A 19,417-nucleotide genomic window follows, 5' to 3' on the forward strand; every position below is an offset into this window, starting at 1 on the left:
TGTCAACATGCAGAAGAATGCAAATAGATCTGTATCTATCCCCCTGCATGTAAAATAAAAATATCTAAAAGAGAAAAAACAATTCCTTTGGATAATTCATTGGTTTGTAATATAATTAATGTTGATGCTTTTAAAACAAGCATGTTTCACTATGTATTTAAAGTTAGTGTTTTATGGTGTATAAAATCATTTGTCTTTGCATCATGTGCCATAATCTGACTCCCAAATTCTGCCCTGACGACCTTTATTCCTGTATTAGCTTGCTGACTTGGCAAAGGGTTTGCTGTAAGTTAGTGAGGAAAATGTTCCTGTTGAGTTAAAAAGTGTGATGTGACAATTTACAAAATGACATTATAAAAGCACTTTTCTGTCAAAAAAGTAGATATTCAGAAAGCATATCGTGAATGAGGAAAAATTAGGCAATAGATTTGAATTAGTTACTTACGTTCCACAAAGGAAGTGAAGAGCATCCTAAACCTGCTAAGCCGACTGCCTTCATCTGCCCACATCCGTATCACTCCCACTCCTGTTTTCAGCATTACATCATTAGCCACAGTGCTACAAAACTTGGCCTTCAGATTTTCAATAGCACTGCTTCCATCATAGACCGCCACAAAATTTCTCTTGCATTCATTTGAGTGTTCCATTTGGTAATCTAAGAACCTCAAATAAATCTGTAATATCAAAACACAAGAGTTTTTAAAAAAATACTTAAAAGTTTTCTATTTTACGATTCGGTCAACATAGTAGACTGAATTGTAATGACCGACTGAAAAACACAATGACAGAAGGATGATACCTCAGTAGTTAAAGGCCTAAGATTAACAGTCTTACTAATGGATCCAAACATTAAGAAATCTAAATATGCTTTTTTTTAAACAAAGAGTATTCTTACATAATCTAATCTCATTATAATGATAATTTCATGGTATTAATATATAAAGAAAATAAAAGAATTGCTCAAAGTTTTTCTATTCTATCAGTTATTAGTGGTACTAATAACTTTCAGTTTTTCTGTGCATTCTATTACTTATCTATGTTCAAGGCAACATCTCATATAGCCTAGGCTGACCTTGAACTCAAAATCTAGCCAAGGGTGATGTTGGATTTCCAATCCTCCTCTTTCCTCCATCCCAGTGCTGAGATTACAGGCATATGCCACCCCACCTGGTCTTATGCAGTGCTGGGAGTCAAAACCCAGAGCTGCATCCATAGAAGACAAGTGCCTTGACAGCTGCACTGCATCCCCAGCCTTTTCTGTACCTCTCAGAACCTGAGTTTAACTATAAGATGCACACGATAATGCACCCCACTTCTGTAGTAACACATCACCAGGCTCATCTACAGTCTTTATTCCAATCCTCCCCCACACAGCACCCTATCATTTACTCACAATTCCACTGCTACACACTTAAGCATTTTTAAAATTCTACTCTGTAAATAACACTTTCTACTTTTCAGACAAAACATAGGATCCGTATTATAACCACTATTAGTGTTTGCTTTATTCATTTTATAAAATTTCTTAATGTAAAAATGTAAATCTTCAGACAAAGGTAAACCAACTTGCAATAAATAATAAGTCAATTTTTATATTCTTTGCTACAAAGACTATGCATTAATCTCTAACAGAACCTTATAAAGTATTGTTATTTATAGCAAGAGAGATCCAACCTGTTCAGGGTCATATGGAGCAGAGAGTTTAAAAATAGATTTATTTTGATTTATGTGTATTTGTAGGTTTTTGTGTCTGTCATGTGTATGCGGGTACCCATAGAAGTCATAGGAAATTACCATAACTCCTGGCGCTGAACTCACAGTGGCTGTGAACCTCTAATACAGGTGCTGGGAACAGAGCCGGCTCCTCTGGGAGAGCAGCAAGTGATCTTACCTGCTGAGCTACCTCTCCAGCTCCCAAGGGTAAGAATCTGAACTCAGGCTGATTTGTGTTTAAAGTGTGTGTTTCTCAACTTTAAGGGAAGCCTTACATTTACACACATACACATATTCTCACTTTTTGTCTCTACCTGCCTTGTCGGTGCTATAATTAAATTTCCTTGGGTGAAAAGCAGTATTTCCTCTGACTTGTCACTGGACTCAACCTCCCAGATGGCACTCATGAGGCAGTGGTAGTCTTTCTACCCTTAAAAGGCTTAACCCATGGGGGCTGGAGAGATGGCTCAGTGGTTAAGAGCATTGCTTGCTCTTCCAAAGGTCCTGAGTTCAATTCCCAGCAACCACATGGTGGCTCACAACCATCTGTAATGAGGTCTGGCGTCCTCTTCTGGCCTGTAGGCATACAGACAGAACATTGTATACTAAATAAATAAATAAATATTAAAAAAAAAGGCTTAACCCAACAAAACCATGGCAAAACAGCATCCTATATAGCAAATTCCTGACTAGCCTGAACTACATGAGACTCTGCCTCAAAAAAAAAAAATCCCCAAACCAATCAAACAAAACTACCTATAGCAAAATCCAGAACAAGCTTGGCGAAGTGGTGCCCACCTGGAATCCTAGTACTCGGGAAGTGGAGGCAGGAGTACCAGGAACTCAGACTTGCATCACATGCCAAGTTCAAGGGTCACCCTGGACTACATAATAGCCCAGTGAGAAATCAAAAGTAAAAATATTAAAAAAATAATTAACATTAATATTAAAATAAAGTATATTTTAAAAATTTAAAATTATGTTTACTATTTGTCTGTGTCTTGGTTGGCTTTTGTTAACCTAATACTAGACATCTAGGAAACAGAAACGTCAATCGAGTAAATGCTTCCATCAGATTGCCTGTAGGAAAGTCTGTACAGGTTTTCTTATTTAATGATTGATGTAGAAGGACTCAGCTTGTAGTGATATTTTGTTTGTGTTTTAACAAATAAACCTGCCTGAAGATCAGAGTGCAGAGCTAAGCCACTAGAGACCAGGGCAGAGGGAATCTCTGTTAGTTCAAGGTACCCTGGACTACATGAGATTGAATCTCTAAAAGAGAAACAAGCTCACACAAAGGTGATCCCTGCGACTCTATGCCTTTAATCCCAGCACTAGGGAGGTACAGACAGGAGTGATATGGCTGGGTGGAGAGAGGAATATAATGCGAGAGGAGACAGGAGCTCATGGCAGTCTGAGGTTTGGTGGAGACAGCAGTACTCTGGAGATGCAGTCTGAGGACAGGCTCGCCCCTTTGGTCTGAGCATTGATAAAGGTAAAAGCTCTCTTTTATATAGTATATATACTTCTCTGATCTTCAGCATTAACCCTATATCTGACTCTGGGTTCTTATTATTAATACCAATTAGAATTTGTAATATATCAGCCCACTGTAGGAGGTGCCATATCTGGGCAGATTATCTTTGGTATATAAAAAAGCAAACTGAGCAAGCCTGTAAGCAGTAAGGTGCTATGACTTCTGCTTCAGTTTCTGACCTGACTTCCTCAGTGATGGACTGTTACCTGGAAGTATTCAGATAAAATAAACCCTTTCTAGGTATATAGAATAAGCAGTTTTCATTAATTCACTATTTATGTAATAAAAACACTCTGCTCATGGTTCTAACACTATAATTTTCTCTTCCATTAGATTGTAATGTCTTCATAGAGAAGGATCATATGCTAAATCATAATCTATCATATTCTTGCTCACAGAAGGTAATAATTAGTTTTTTAAAACTACAAATTAGATCAGGTTGTGAGGCAGATGGAAGGAGAGAATATTGGGAGAGACAATTGGAATCTCTGGGATGAGCTAGAAACCTAGGAATCTATGAGAGTGACTCTAGCTATGACTTCTAGCAGTAGGGGATATGGAGCCTAAACTGGTCATTTCCTGTGGAGTGATACATCAACGCAGCCACACAAGGCCCACTCCCTGAGACAGAACCCATGCCTGATACTGACAGAGTGGCCCAGAGTCTAAGACTAGATAGGCCCGAGAGCCTGGGGGAAATCCAACTACTACTGCTCTGCTAAAGGAACGAAATAATAAAATGGCTCCTGTCAGTCAGATACACTCATAGATCAGTGCCTTACTCAGCCATTCTCAGAGATGCTGCCCAGAGAAGCTACTGCAATAGATAAGAACAAAAACCAGAACAAAGTACAGAGTGAGAAACCTCTGAACACTCAGCCCTAAATGGGATGTCTTCATTAAAACCTGTTCCTCAGAGCTCAAAAAAAGTGAGAGAAAAGGCAGAAAGATTCTAACAGCCAGTGGGAATGGAGGACACCAAGGCAGCGAAGCCTTCTAAACACAACAGGACTGACACACATATGAACTCGGGATACGGTGGCAGCAAATACAGGGCCTGAATGGGTCTGTGTTAGATGAGGGTCCAGTGCTGAAAGAAGTAGATACAAGATCCCAGCCTGGACTCAGAAGTTAGTTCCAATTAATAACCCCTTGCAAATGAAGTTTTTTTTTCTCTCTTGAAAAAGGGTTTCTCTGCATAGCCCTGGCTATCTTGGAACTCTCTGTAGACCTGGCTGACCTCAAACTCAGAGATCTGTCTGGATTAAAGGTGTGCACTGCCATGCCCAAATCACAGTGAATTTAAGTCTGTAAGTTTTATATTTTTCACCAAACTTGAGATTGTAAAAGCAAACACTTCTTCTAATGTTTATTCTGCACTAAGCTTTCTCTTCATAGATTAGATGATGCAATTGCGAGACCTCCTGAAATCGTCCTACAGTTGCCAGAGGCTCTATCAGCTTGTTTTCACTCATTTATCTATAATTTAGGTTAGATAATTTCTACCAGTTCAAGTTTGATTGTGCTGACTTTCCATTATCTCCATTCTGATCGACATTATCTTCAGCAGTTCTGAAGACTTCAGACACTGTTTCAGTCTGGTTCTTAAATGCCAGTTTCTCTGCTGAGTCCTGTCACCACCACTCCCAACCTCCTCCCCGATTTTGGTTACACTTATGATCTTAAGTTATGACAATTTGATATTTGGATCCCATTAAGGTGGGGGAATTGTTAGAATCTAATTTCAGAATTAATTCTATTTTCTTGGTTGTTTGTATGCATTAAACTTATTCTAGACCGTTTCTGTGTTAAGACAGAATCTTGTTATGAGGCCCTGGGTGGCCTGGAGCTTATAGTCATCCTTTTGTCTCAGCACCCCAAGAGTTGGGATTATAACATAAGCTAACTTACTTGTCAATCCTAGACACTTTTAATATTATGATGTAAGACTGAAATATCCCATAGATCACTGATTTTTGTTTTTCTCCCTAATGCCTTTGCAGGCAATCAATGCTGTTAGCTTCCCACTACAAGCTCAACTTTACTTCATGTGGTGGTGGGCGTATTTAAGCCTCTGCTGTGCTGTGTAAGCTTATCCAGGTAATGCTCCACTCAGAGACTGAGAATGTGGCTTTTTCTGTGACTTGCCATGCTGTGGCTCTGCTGTCTGCACAGCGGTGGAGGAGCAGAGTCAGTGCTGTCCCCCTCTACTTCTCTCCAGTGCCTTCTCTAGCGGAGTTGGCAGTGTTCCTTCTTTCCCCAGCTTCATTGGCAAGAATGAGAGAATTTCCTCAGTTTTAGTCTCCTAAGCTATTGTGAAGAGAAAGATACAGGGTAGAAAGAGAGGCAGAGAGGAAACAGGGAGATTCTATAATCCAGACATCACAATTTAGACTATTTATCATCCTATTAATAAAGTTTCCCATGATATTCTTGTGATCATCTAAAAATTCAACTGGAAAACTTTAAACATGTAAAACAGACAAAATATATAATATTTCCACAAACTATCCCCTCAACTTCACTAACTAAGTTTGGCTAATTCTGTTTTGTCTTTTGTCTTTCATTACTTCTGCCCCATTACAGACAAATGCCAGACACTAATTTTATTTGTAAGTGGTTCTATATGCACCACTTTGAAAAAATGTGGAGAGATGGCTTAGTCAATAAAGTATCTGCTTTATTTTCCACCAAAGTGGAAAGTTGGGCATGGTGGGCTTGCAGTACTGGCACTGGAAAGGTGGATTAGATAGGTCTCCAGAGTTGCTGAAGCCAGTTTGCTCAGTCTAAGTGGTGATCCCTCAGCCAGTGAGACAGCCTATTTTCAAAGGCAAAGTGGATGGTTTTCAAGGAACCATCCCTGAGGCTGACCTCTGGCCCCTACTTGCAAATGTGCGCGCGCGCGCGCGCGCACACACACACACACACACAAATCCTATCTCACGCTACAGTCAAAACAAATAAGCAAACTGTTAATATCAAATACACCAGTGTTCAAATTTCCAATCATCTTTTAATATCAGGAATCATTTCCTTTTATAATTTAATTCTGTGAGTTTACTGGATTTAATATCTAAATCCAGTGGCTCTCTCAGATTTGTATCTGCTGTTTATTTGGTATACTTTATGGTTGATTTGTCTTACAATAGTTAAAAAGATCTTTATTTAGGAGGCTGGAGAGAGAGACAGAGAGAGAGCTCAGTAGTTAAGAGCACTGGCTGCTCTTCCAGAAGACTCGGCTTGGTTCCCAGCAGCTCACAATTGTCTGTAAATACAGTTCCAGGGAATCTGATGCCCTCTTCTGACTTCTGAGGGTGCCAGATATGTATGTGGTACACTTATATACATGGAGACAAACACATACACATAAAATTAAAAAAAAAACCTTTACCTATATTTTTACTGACTCTTTAAAAGATAGGATTTTACTATGTAGTTCCAGGTGGCTTAAATTCACTGAAGCTGGCCTGGAACTTGTCATCTTCTTGCCACTCTCTCCTGCACTTTGCAATTACAGGCATGTGATACCACCACACCCAGCTTATTTTTCTTTTTTTTTTTCTTTTCCGAGACAGGGTTTGTGTAGCCTTGGCTGTCCTAGAACTAAAGGGGGTGTGTCACCACTGCCTGGTTTATTTTTATTTTTAGTAAACACATAGTAATTGTTCCATTCAAACTATACTATGTAATGACTAAAGCTGATAAGCATATAGCGATTACTCTAAACATTTACCATTGTGTTAGAAATAAAAAACAACCTCTGTCATTTTTGTTGCAATACACAGAGAATTGTCCACTAATTATCCCACAGGACCCCGGTACCTGTCAGTCATTCTTTCCCTTCCTCTTCCCTGCTTTCCAGGCTCGGCTCATCACTATTCTACTCTCTAATGAGACCAGCTGTTTTTAGCTTCCACATTGTAAGTGAGCACGTGTAACACCTGTCTATATTTGACTTAATCTCATCTAGGCTCAGAATGTACTTCATTTTCATAGCTGAATAATATTCTACTGTGTATATATAACCTCTTTTGTTCATTCGTGTATCTGTTGACTTCATAGCTTGGCTTCTGTAAACAGCACTGAGACACCAAAGTGCAATCATCTCCTTGAACACTGACTTGTTTTCCATTTGGATATATCTGGTCACAGAGGAGCTAAATCCCATGGCAGTGCTATTTATAGTGTTCCGAGGAAGTCCTACACTGTTTTCCATAGTGGCTTCAACTAATAGACATTTCATTAAACAAGATACAGGAGTTACCCTTTCCTCAGCCTCCTCAGTATTTGCTACTGAATTTTAGGTAACAGCCATTCTAATTGGTCAAATTTTCATTTGTTTTTTTTGTGATTAATAGTGGTGCTTAGCTATTTCTGAAATCTATTGGCTATTTGCATATTTTTATTAAAAACTCAAAGTATGTTATTTATCAAAAATGATACAGTTCAGAATTATAATATATACTGAAAAGAACAAATGCCTGGCATGTTACTGAGATTCAGGGACAATAAATCAATATTACCAGGTGTTTTCAGTGCTTTCAAAATTATTTTAAATATATACCTAACAACCTTTATACTATAATTTGAATTGCTAAAATTCTTGTTTAAAGAATAAAATACACAATTAAACATAGCACTTACAAGGAACTACATTTTATAGGAATATTCAGAGAAAAGCATAACTTAAAGTTTAGGTCTCCCAGTAATAGCCCCTCACGGAATCACATATGGACACTGCTCATTTAAGGACCTATTTTGCACTGAAAATGCCTTATACCTTGACACAGCATTAAAAGGACTTACACAAACTATACTATAAAGGAACTCATTTGTAAGCATTTTTCTTTTCTATAAGCACATGTAATTTGTTTACTTATACATGTATACATTATAGGCTAGGATCTGCGTATGAGGAAGATCATGAGAACTTTTACTGAGACTGGGTGATACTGATTAAGATGATATTTTCTAAGTCTATTATTTTCCTTCAAATTTTGTGGTTTCATTTTTCTTTTAGGATGTTCCATTTTAAATATATACCATATTTTCATTATCCATTCATGTGTTGTTGGGCAACTAGGTTAGTTCTACTTCCTTGTTATAGGGAAGAGAGCAGCAATAAATATGGGGACTGCAAATATGATAGGTAAGGAGTTCTCTGGGTCTACGTCTAGGAGTAAAATAGCTGGGTCAGATGGCAGCCCTACTTTTAGTCCCTGCCCCCTGGAACCTCCAAACTGATTTCCATAATGGTTGTGTTAATTTGTACTCTCATGAACCATGAAAAGAGTTCTTCTTTCTTATCTATGGCATCTATAACCAGTTAGTTTTTCTTTCTTTCTTTCTTTTTTTTTTTTGAGACAGGGTTTCTCTGTGTAACAGCCCTAGCTGTCCTGGAACTCACTTTGTAGTTTGGTCTTGAACTTACAGAGATCCTCCTGCCTCTGCCTCCTGAGTGCTGGGATTAAAGGTGTGTGCCACTACCACCTGGCGAGAGGTAGTATCTTAAAAACAGCTTTAAACTACATTTATATAATGACCAGGGGGGCTGAACATTTTAGAAATTATTGGTCATTTGTATTTCTTTGAAAACTGTTTATTAGCCCATTTGCTGACTGACAGTTTTATTTATTTGGTATTTAATTTCTGCAGTTCTTTTTTTGCATATTAGCTCCTTATCTGAGGTAAAGATTCTCTCCCTTTCTGTAGGCTGTGTGCTCTACCGACAGTTTCCTTAGCTGTTCAGCAGTGGCAGTGTTTGTTTTTTTTTTTAAAATGTAGATCCCCTGTTGACACTTGGTGCCTCTTCCTGTGCAATTCAATTCCTGGCTTCAAACAATATTGTAGGGCTATAGTGATAAAGGAGGCCTTGTACTACTACAGAGAGGTCAATCGGAACCCAGGAGTAAACCAACAAAACTATGCCCACAACTAACTGACAAAGGAGTCAGAAACTTTCACTGGGGGAAAAAAGATAGTCTATTCAATAAATAGTGCTGGTAAAACTGGACCTCTACCTGCCAAAGAATAGAATTAAATTTATATCATCCACATTATACAAAAATCAAATAAAAATTGATCAAAGACCTTAATTTAGAATGTGAAGCACTGAACCTTTCAAGGAAGTCATAGGGAAACCCTCTTCAAAACCCTGCAGTGGGCGCAGGAACTTTCCCGGAAGAACTTCAATAGCACAGGAAGAGGCACTGAGTATCAACAGGGGGTCTACATAAAAAGTGCAGCTGCACCACTGAGGAAACTGTGGTAGAGCACAGTCTACAGACATGCTGATAGACTAGTCTGTCAGCAACTCCTCAACTGATGCTTCTCCTTTCAGATGACTCTAGGGTAGCTGACAATTACGACTAACAAGGACATTAGGCTTTTACTTATATCTGTTCTTAAAATTATCTTTCACCTTCTTGAAATTTATCATTTTTCTTTTCAGGATGAACATTAGCTCATTAAATTCAAGCTTTTCTCCCCAAAAGACGCATGTATGGTCATAAATAGTCTTAAAGCATTGTTTTAAATGTATCGCACAATTTTTAATTTAAGTATTTTAATTACTAAGTTTTATATGTATTTAAACTTCCATCCTGATTTCTTTTGTGCTATATAAATTACTAAGTAGCATATGTCCCGTTTCCAAACATTTGACCTTGTATATACATTAGTTTAACACAGTTAGTTTAAACTTTCTAATGCTGCAACCCTTTAATACAGTTCCTCATATTGTGGTGACTCCCAACCACAAAATTATTTTTATTTTTACCTCATAACTGTAATTTTGTTACTGTTATGAATTGCAATCCTGATATGCAGGATATCTGTGTTTGCTGATGGTCTTGGGTAACCCTAGCGAAAGGGTCATTTGACCCCCAAAGGGGTTGAGACCTACAGGTTGAAAACTGCTGGTCTAATACATGTATCAATTTTGATAAGTCTAAGCTTAGGAAGAACATATATTGTCCAGATGCTGTTATCAAGACACCACATGTTGTTTAAACCTTAAGAGCCTTAATAATTTTTTTTAACCTTTGGTCTATTAATTATTGAAGTGAAAATTTAGTTTGTGCTTTGTATACTTTGAAGCCATAATCTGTAAGATTTTAAATTATGTTTTTCTTGTGAATTAGTAACTCTAGATTCCTATTTAAAAGGTAATATCTACTTTCTTTTGGTATTTTATGGGCATGTCTTACTATTTATTTATTGTGTGACTCATACATTCATGTGCGTGCAGGTACGCTCACTTGCGTGTGGATGTTTCGAGGGTATTTTCCTCTCTCCATCTTATTCTTTGAGGCAGGGTCTCTCACTAAATCTGGGACTCCCCATTCCAGCTAGAGTAATTGTCTACTGGGATCTGCCTGTTCCTGCCCCTTCCATCCCAGTGCTTGGGTTATAGACATGCCCAGCATTGCCCTACATGGGTGCCAGGAACCAAACTCAGTTTCCTAAAGCTCACACAGAAAGCATTTTACTCACGGAGGCAACTCCTAGACACATCTCCTAACTTCCTATCTTCAAACTTTTACACAGTTGTCCTATAAACAGGACTCACTTGGATTTTCAATGTTGCACCTAGTTCACTTATCATTTTCAGCCAGAAATCCCTTAGCTTTGCTTTCATTCTTCATCCAGACATAGAAACGTAGTTACCAGCTATTATTTTTCTTACTTTCAAGACATCCATCTCCTTGGGCTTCTATTTTACTAGGGTCAATTCAAATAGCATCAAGCCAGCAAGATAACTCAGTGGGTAAAGACACCACTGTGAAGGCTGAGTTTGATTCCTGGGTCCCAAGAGGAGAAATGAGAGAACTGACTCTAGCATGTTGTCTTCCGTCCTCCACATGTATGCCAAGCACGCATGTGTCTCCTTCACATATATAATAAATAACTACATGCAATCAATAAATGAGTAAATATCCCTTTGGAGACCATTTTCCTATTCTCAGGTGGTTTAAATTTTTTCCTGTCTGTGAGCTCAATCTTCACATCATTTAAACATATTTCCTTTTTGGGAGCCACCGTGTTATGCCTTCCATCAATTCTTGAAAAAATATCTTAAGATACTGCTACACATTCCTATTACTAAATTTCCTCAGTTTAAGAAAAATAACCATTCCTTTTATTATTGATGTTCTATACATGTCGTCCTTTAAAAGAATCTACCTGGTCATTTTTCTTTCTGATCTTTCTGTTCCTTCTTGTAGGATACAGTTCTTGGAAATCAAAAACCCAGGAGACTAAACTTCTTTCTCCTTGTTTTGTCTACTTTCACCTCATGATGGACTGTGAGCAGACGGGTTACTTACTTGGGATTGGGAGGTGACCATTAGTGACATTTTATGGGTGTAAGCTCCATAGTATGTTTGGCTATTTTGGATGAATTAATTGCCTTACAGTTGTGAGCTCAGGACCAGACTCTCTTATTAATTTTTGTGATCTGTACTTCCTGGACTGACCAAGCAATATCAATTCACATCCCAAACACAAAGTTAACCATCTAGGTATGAAATCACAGAATAATGCCAGGCATGGTGGCACACACCTTTAATCCCAGCACTTGGCAGGCAGAGGCAGGTGGATCTCTGCAAGTTCCAGGATAGTTAGGACTGTGAACACAGAGAAACCCTGAGCTCCCAAGGTCCCAATGAGGAGCAGAAGGAGGGAGAACATGAGCAAAGAAGTCGGGACCACGAGGGGTGCACCCACCCACTGAGACAGTGGAGCTGATCTATTGGGAGCTCACCAAGGCCAGCTGGACTATGACTGAAAAAGCATGGGATAAAACTGGACTCTCTGAACATGGCGAACAATGAGGGCTGATGAGACGCAAAGGACAATGGTACGGGGTTTTGATCCTATGTAATGTGCTGGCTTTGTGGGAAGCCTAGCCAGTTTGGATGTTCACCTTCCTAGATATGGACGGAGGGGGGAGGACCTAGGGCTTACCACAGGGCAGGGAACCCTGACTGCTCTTTGGACTGGAGAGGGAGGGGGAAAGGAGTGGGGGGAGGAGGAGAAGGGTGGGAGGAGGGGGAGAAGGATGGGAGGAGGGGGAGGGAAATGGGAGGCTGGGAGGAGGTGGAAACTTGTTTTTTTTTCTCCTTTTCTCAATTAAAAACAAAAACAAAAACAAAACAAAACAAAACAAACCTTACCTCACCAGAAGAAGCCATGTAACGTGTTTCTTGGTTACCCTTTCATTTCAGTCATCTCCCTTTGAGAGTTCTGACTGTGTGGGGGAATCAGCATAGGACCAAACTAGGCCCTCTGAAGTGGGGGACAGTTGTGTGGCTGGGGCAGTCTGTGGGGCCACTGGCAGTGAGACCAGGATTTATCCCTAGAGTTTGAATGGAGCCCATTCTCTTTGGAGGGATATTTTGCTCAGCCTAAATACGAAGGGCGGTACTGGGGAGGGCTTTGGTCCTGCCTCAAAATGATGTGCTAGACTTTGTTGACTTCCCAAGGGAGGCCTTACCCTCTCTGAGGAGTAGATGGTGGGGGGGAAGGTGAAGGGAGCTGGAGTCTGGGAGGGAGTGGGACTAGGAATGTAAAAGGAGAAAAGATTGGTAAAATAAAATAAACAGTTCTGGTTGTGTAAGAGGCCTCAAATGGTTACACAAGCCCTATGCTTTATTTCTTTTTTTCAGAGTTAGTGTTAAAACCAAACTCCTTGTATGTCCATCCTTGACCCCTGGGCAGTAATGAGTAACTGAAATTGCCAGAGGCATTTGTATCAGTTTTATTTTATTGTACTAATATACAGTTGTCTGTTTTCATAAGAATTACTGGTTTTATTTTGAACTTGTATTTGCTTTCTGGGGAATACCTGTCCAAAATTTCCAAGTGTTTTTGGTCTATTTTAAAACATTTAAGGCTATTAATCATTTCCATAATTATAAATCTCATTTTTATTTTTATTTTTTTGTGGGAGGGTCAGATCTCACTTATGTAGCCCAGGTTGGTCCCCAAATCATGATACGTTCTCCAAGTTCCTTTTTCTTTTCTTTCCCCCTTTTACATATGCATACATTAAGTCTAATTTTATTTCTGTTGATAATCCTAGAAGTACCAATTGAAAATAAAAGCAAAGGTAGTCAGCGATCATCCTCAAAGTCATTGAAAGGCACTCTTTCTCACAGCATGGTTCCATAATAGTTTCACCATCACAGAGGGCAGCAGTGAGAACACAGACGGGAGTGAGATTCAATGATGTATTTCAACTTATATGACCAACTCTTTAAGACATATTAACTTCTTCCAGCCTAGAGGTCCTTGCCATATAAGGGGGAAGACATTTTGTACATATGTGTGTGTCATGTCTGTACATGTGTAGCCAGTAACTTCTCTTGATATTACCTAGTTATTTTTTGAGACTGGGTTTCTCACTGAACCTTGGAGCTCCCCTTCTGAGCTAGACTGGCCGAGTAGCACGCCTCTGGGAGCCGCCTGTCTCCCTCCCTCCTTGTACGGAAGTGACAGATGTGTGTGTGCTACCACAAAGGGCCCTGATTATGTGGGTGCTGGAAATCTGAACTCAGGTCCTCAAGACTGCACAGCGAGCACTCTACTCACCAAGCCATCTCCCTGGGCCCTTAAAGCACAGAAACAAAATGAAACCAAGCAACCAAAACAAACACATAACCAGGCCGAACAAGTGATTGATCAATACTTGTATTCATTAGTTAGGACTCCATGGATTTTTTAAAAATTGTAATACTCCCAGATTAAAAATCTTAATATAGAGTTGATAAGATGGCTCAGGAGGTAAAAAGATTGTTGTGCAATCCCAATAACCTGAATTTAACTCCCAGAACCCACATAAAGGTGGAAGGAGAAAACCAACTCCATGAAGTTGTCCTCTGACTTCCAAAGGTGTGCTGTGGCATGTATGTCTTTGTGCACACAATACTTAAAAATTAAAGAAGAATCTTAATATATGTATAAAATTTTTAATTGTTTCTATCTCAGTTTATTTAACTGCAAAACCACTATGGTCTTAGTAGGTGCCCAATAGAGGAAATGAAACAAAAAATTTAGCGTCACAAATATTTACATGATTCATACAGTACATTATAGAAATCATGTCTCTTTAGGTCCTTCTCTGAGTAAGTCAACGTATAATAAACAATACCTTAGCTTTTGGGGTGGCTTTAATTGTCCAAATGCAATCAACTGCTTGGCCAGGTTTTGTTTTTTCTTCTTGTTCTACCTGGCTAGAACGTATTATTCCATCAGCTCCTGAGAGCTCAAACTGGCAATCTAGAAAAAAAAGAAAATATATTCAAAGAAAAATAAGACTAATAAAAAATGTCACAGGAAGAAAAAGGTAATATACTAAACCTGGGATGGGATTTAAAATACCTCCAAGGTAAGTAAAGTCTGGATCTGCAACAAAAAAGAGAAGAAAGCCATTGGTGCTGAGCTTCTTTCAGACCTAACTTAGATCTAACGCTTCACCACATCGCAACATTAAGAGGCATTTTTATTGATAGATGCTGCATATCCCTAGCCATCTGTGACAATGCTTATGGGGTTGGCATTTAATGAAAATTTGTAACTTTTTATTTAATTACGCATGCTTTACTACTGAAAATATCAACTGTCAAATGTAATAGCTAGTCCACTAACATATGAACAGATGAATAAAATATGGTACATTTAATACAATGGAATACTATTAGTCTTAAAAGGAATAGATTTCCTTTGTGTTGAGCTATATTAAATGTTTTCTAAAATATTTGCTTTAATTAGTAGTGGTGATATTCGCAAAATAATATACCCAATGCTATTGAGTTGTAAATAGTTCATATTTAATCACGGTCAAATGTTCTTTTGAAATATATTACACAGATGCATCAACATTTATTTCTAAGTTAAAATAGAAATTACAAATATAAGACTCTATATGTTGTTACAGAATATTATTTTAAGGTGTGTTACATTTGTTTATGCTCTGCAACAATATATGCTCTAAAAACTAATTTACATACATGGTTTACTCCAAGTAAGAGGGCACTCAATTCTTACTGTCTTTAGTTGAAGATATTTCAGCAAGTTACCAAATTACATATTGGAAAGTGGAGAAATAAACTATTGGCTTAACTTCAAATACATTTCAGTGATTGTTCTTTTTAAACTAAATTAAATTCATCCTTGTTTAAAGAGTCAACTAGTGGACACCAATTCTTTTGCAAGAAAAAAAAATCAAAGCAGAATTAAAATCTTAAATTATACTGGGGAAAAGCTATAGGATCTTTTTGGAAAATTAATCAGAATTTTTTCTTTCTTTTTGGAAAATTTATTTATTTATTTAGAGAAAGGGTCTCTTTCAGGCTGGCCTTGAACTCACAAGTTTCCTGTCTACCTTGCTACTGTAGTGTGTATAGGCGGGCCTTAAACTCTCTATGTAGTGTATAAATGGAAATATGCCTTTAAATAACAGCAAAATAAACACAGCTGCTCTTTAGCTCATGATGTATCACATATTTATTGATATGAGTTTGTTTTCTAAGTTTGGAGATAAAACTGGGGAATCCCTGTCCTACAGAAAAGGAAATATGACACATTAGAAGAAATAACCTAGGAAACTCAATATAGTCCTGGATTTGCTACTGTATAGAAAAGTACTTAATTCCTAAGCTTCCTCTATAAATTCTATAAAACAGGATAATATATAATCTTTATGCTATTTCCATTAGTATAAATTTAATGTAGGTAGTACCAGAAGACCTATAAAGGTACAAAGATAAAATATTCCAGAAATTCCAAGCAGTTTTATCTATAAACTGTATAAAAATTTCTCATGATATGTAAAAAGCACAAAACAAAACTATTTTCGTTTAAAATGAGTGTCTTTACATATAAAGTTAGATGATTAAGTTAATTAATTAGGGGTGTGTTTGTCAGAGGACAACTTGCAGAAGTCAGTTCTCTCCTGCCACCTTGTGGGAGTCTGTGGATTAAATTCAGTCTGCCTGGCCTTTGTGCAAATGCTGAGTCATCTTTCTAGCCCTAAATTTGGTGGATTATTAAAAAATATTTTAAAAAGACTATTAAAAATTGTGTATGTATGTAGAGGCCAGAGGTCTACTTGGGTATCTTCCTCTCTCATGCTCCAATTTTTTGTTTTGTTTTAATAAGAAACAGATCTCTCATTGTACTTAACAATTCTCTCACAGAACCTAGAGTCTGAAGTTTTTGGCTGGACCAGCACGGGTCAGAGCTGCTAGGATCTACTTGGTTCCAGTGCTGGGCTACAGGTGTGTGCATTTTTACATGGTTTCTTTTACATGGAAGTACAGCCTTCAAGTGCAGAGCAAGCAGTTTAATCACTGGAACTTCTTCCCAGATCCTGAAAAAAACATCTTTTACTCTCTATTTTGTTGTTTCAAGAACTTATAACTCGTAAAGATGTGATTCATATGTAAGATTTTGTAATAGCATTTCCGACACTAAAATGATTACTTCAGTTAATTTAGACTGTAAATATTACATGCCTGACCTATTTAAGCAAATCAATTTTTTACACTTTATTAGAATCAGCTGGTCCCGCTCTGTGAACAAGTTTACAGGGAGACTATCCTTTGTATCACTGAGTCAGCCATTCTTCTTAACTTTGCCATTTTGAGAAAGCAAATTACTACATTTTTACTTGTAATAAATTCCAAATGAAACATACCACGGTAACTATGGTTTTGAGATAGTCTTGCATATAGCCCAGGCTGTGCTATCTGCATTTCTCAACCTCCTGAGCAGCTGGGATCGTAAGTGTGTGGCACCATTCCTAGCTATGCTAACTATTTTTTGATGTACAGTTCAGTGGTTTTAGTACACTTACATAGTTGTATTGCTCAACAATCACCCTTTTTATTTTCAGAACTAGTTTCCACCATCAGAAAGGAAAGTCTGTACTCATTAAAGTACCAATTTTCTACTTTCTATTTCCATAAATTTGCCTACTTGATGTCAGACCACAGTACAAGAATGGAGTTGTGTGATAATTTGGAGTGCTTGTGAGAAACTCCAAGAAAACAAGAGTTTAGTGACCTCAGTTTCTTCAAAACACAGAATTGTTCCTAGAATGTTCTTTTGCCTTTCTCCCAGGTATAGCAGATAGGAGTGAGTTTGCTTCTGCTGTTGTTATTCATGTGCTTCTCTGAAAAAGCATGTCTTGGCCAAGTATGGCCTGTCCTTGTAATTGAGTACCTTACTCATGTGATCCTTCCTAACCCTCAGGTATAAACTGTCTGATGCTCTGAATAAAGTTGGCTACTGCATGAGACTTTAGCCCACCTCATTTTTAGGAACCAGCTTTCCCAGGTTCATGTCACCAACTAGAGCAGCAAACAACTTTATATAACTTACACAATTGGACTTAGACAACTGGATTTGCCTTTTGTTTTTAAATAATTTTCCTTAGCACATATCATAATTCACCTTGGGGCCCACTTGGTAGAGAGAACTGATTTCTTCAAGTTGTCTACTAACCTCTGCCCATGCACAGTGACAAACATATACACAATAAATGTAACACACCACACACCCTATCGACTATCAAGCCATGGAAAAACCTTATGTTCATATAACTAAGTGAAAGAAGTTGACCAGAGTGTCAACATACTGCATGATCCCAACTGTACATGATGACATGGAAATGGTAAACCAAGAAAGAGGCCAGTGATTGCCAGCAGTTTAGGGGGAGGAAGGATGTGTAGTGAGTGGAACACAGGAAAATTTTAGGCAGTCAAACTTCTCTGTATAACAGTGGATATATGCTATTTATCAAACTCATCAGACATATAATCCAAGGGTGAACTATATTGTATGCTAAAGACTTTGGGTAATTATGATGTGCCCGTGTTGGTTTATGGATTCTACCAAAGATACCATTCTTTTGGAAAGATGTGGATATAGGGAAATGGAGGGGCTTATCCAATAATTACTCCTGCTTAGTTTTGTTGTGATTCTAAAATTGTTATTAAAGTTTATTGGGGGGGCTAGAGAGATGGCTCAGAGGTTAAGAGCATTGTCTGCTCTTCCAAAGGTCCTGAGTTCAATTCCCAGCAACCACATGGTGGCTCAAAACCATCTGTAATGAGGTCTGGTGCCCTCTTCTGGCCTGCCGGCATACACACAGACAGAATATTGTATACATAGTAAATAAATATTTTTAAAAAATCATAAAGTTTATTAGGTGAGTTTTACTGTTTGAAAATACTGTCCTTTCAGTATTAGATAGATGATACAGGTGCAAAAAACTTCCATAATGCTTATTGATTCAGATACAAAGTTGTTTGATTTTTAAGGAAAAAAATGCTAGTAATAGAGTTTTATGCATAGCATGGCCAGTTTTGTAAAAACAAACTGAATAAAGAAATTCATCTTAAGAGGTAACTGCCAAATTGTTAGCAATGATTTTAAACATAGCGGGACAGGATTATAATTAGTTTCATTTGTGTATTTTTCAACTAAGTTTCTTCCATAAAAAACAAAACTAAAGATTATACACTTGCTGTACAAGGTTGTTTGCTCATCCTGTTATGTTTGCAAACTCCTTGGGCACAATAACATACTAATTTCTGAGTTTCCACATTAGTGTATATGTACTTTTCACTGGATAGAGCTTTAGACTTCTTATAGCATTTGATCAGTATTTTTTACCTAAAAGGTGTAGCTAAGATGATGCAGTAGGCTGACGGTGTAGTAGTCCAGATATATCCACATCCAAATCTCTGTGAATTTTACTATATATGATTATTAAAAAGAGTGACTATTACATTACAACATAAAATACATCAATAAGAATTTTAAGAAGACTGAGTTTGAAGAGATGGATCATCGATTAAGAGCACTTGCTGCTCTTTGCAGGGAGAACTCGAGTTTTGTTCCCAGAACCCATAAGGCAGCTCACAACCACCTGTAGCTTCATGGGACATGATCCCTCTTCTGGTCTCTGTAGGCACCCTGTGCATAAGTGGATGCAGACACACACACACCACATATAGAAATAAAAAGAAAAAGAATTTTAAGAAAAGCTGTGAAGTCAGGAGTTACAGCAATATGGTCACAAACACAGAAATGCTGGGATAATCTTCCAGACAATGGAAGAGATAAAGAACAGATCTAATGGGGTGTGGTGGTGCACAC

At 37.9% G+C, this 19,417-nt stretch overlaps 1 protein-coding gene across 4 annotated transcripts in view; it reads right to left on the minus strand.

The window, feature by feature from the left end:
• Positions 1 to 19,417, minus strand: part of Neto2 (neuropilin and tolloid like 2) — an 81,833-nt gene that overhangs the window by 36,374 nt on the left and 26,042 nt on the right. For 3 of the 4 annotated variants that reach the window (XR_012910942.1, XR_012910943.1, XM_075976779.1), the window contains exons 5-7: positions 14,612 to 14,656; positions 14,403 to 14,530; positions 446 to 674 (exon numbers count right to left, since the gene is read on the minus strand). Coding sequence is in view for 2 of the 4 variants with exons in the window: in XM_075976779.1 (XP_075832894.1) it covers positions 446 to 674; positions 14,403 to 14,530; positions 14,612 to 14,656 (402 nt within the window). In the remaining 2 variants the exon portion in view is untranslated. The remainder of the gene's footprint in view (positions 1 to 445; positions 675 to 14,402; positions 14,531 to 14,611; positions 14,657 to 19,417) is intronic. The other variant, XM_075976780.1, reaches the window with a different exon arrangement.

The sequence above is a fragment of the Microtus pennsylvanicus genome, chromosome 6 (genome assembly GCF_037038515.1).
Source record: "Microtus pennsylvanicus isolate mMicPen1 chromosome 6, mMicPen1.hap1, whole genome shotgun sequence".
Taxonomy (NCBI): domain Eukaryota; kingdom Metazoa; phylum Chordata; class Mammalia; order Rodentia; family Cricetidae; genus Microtus; species Microtus pennsylvanicus.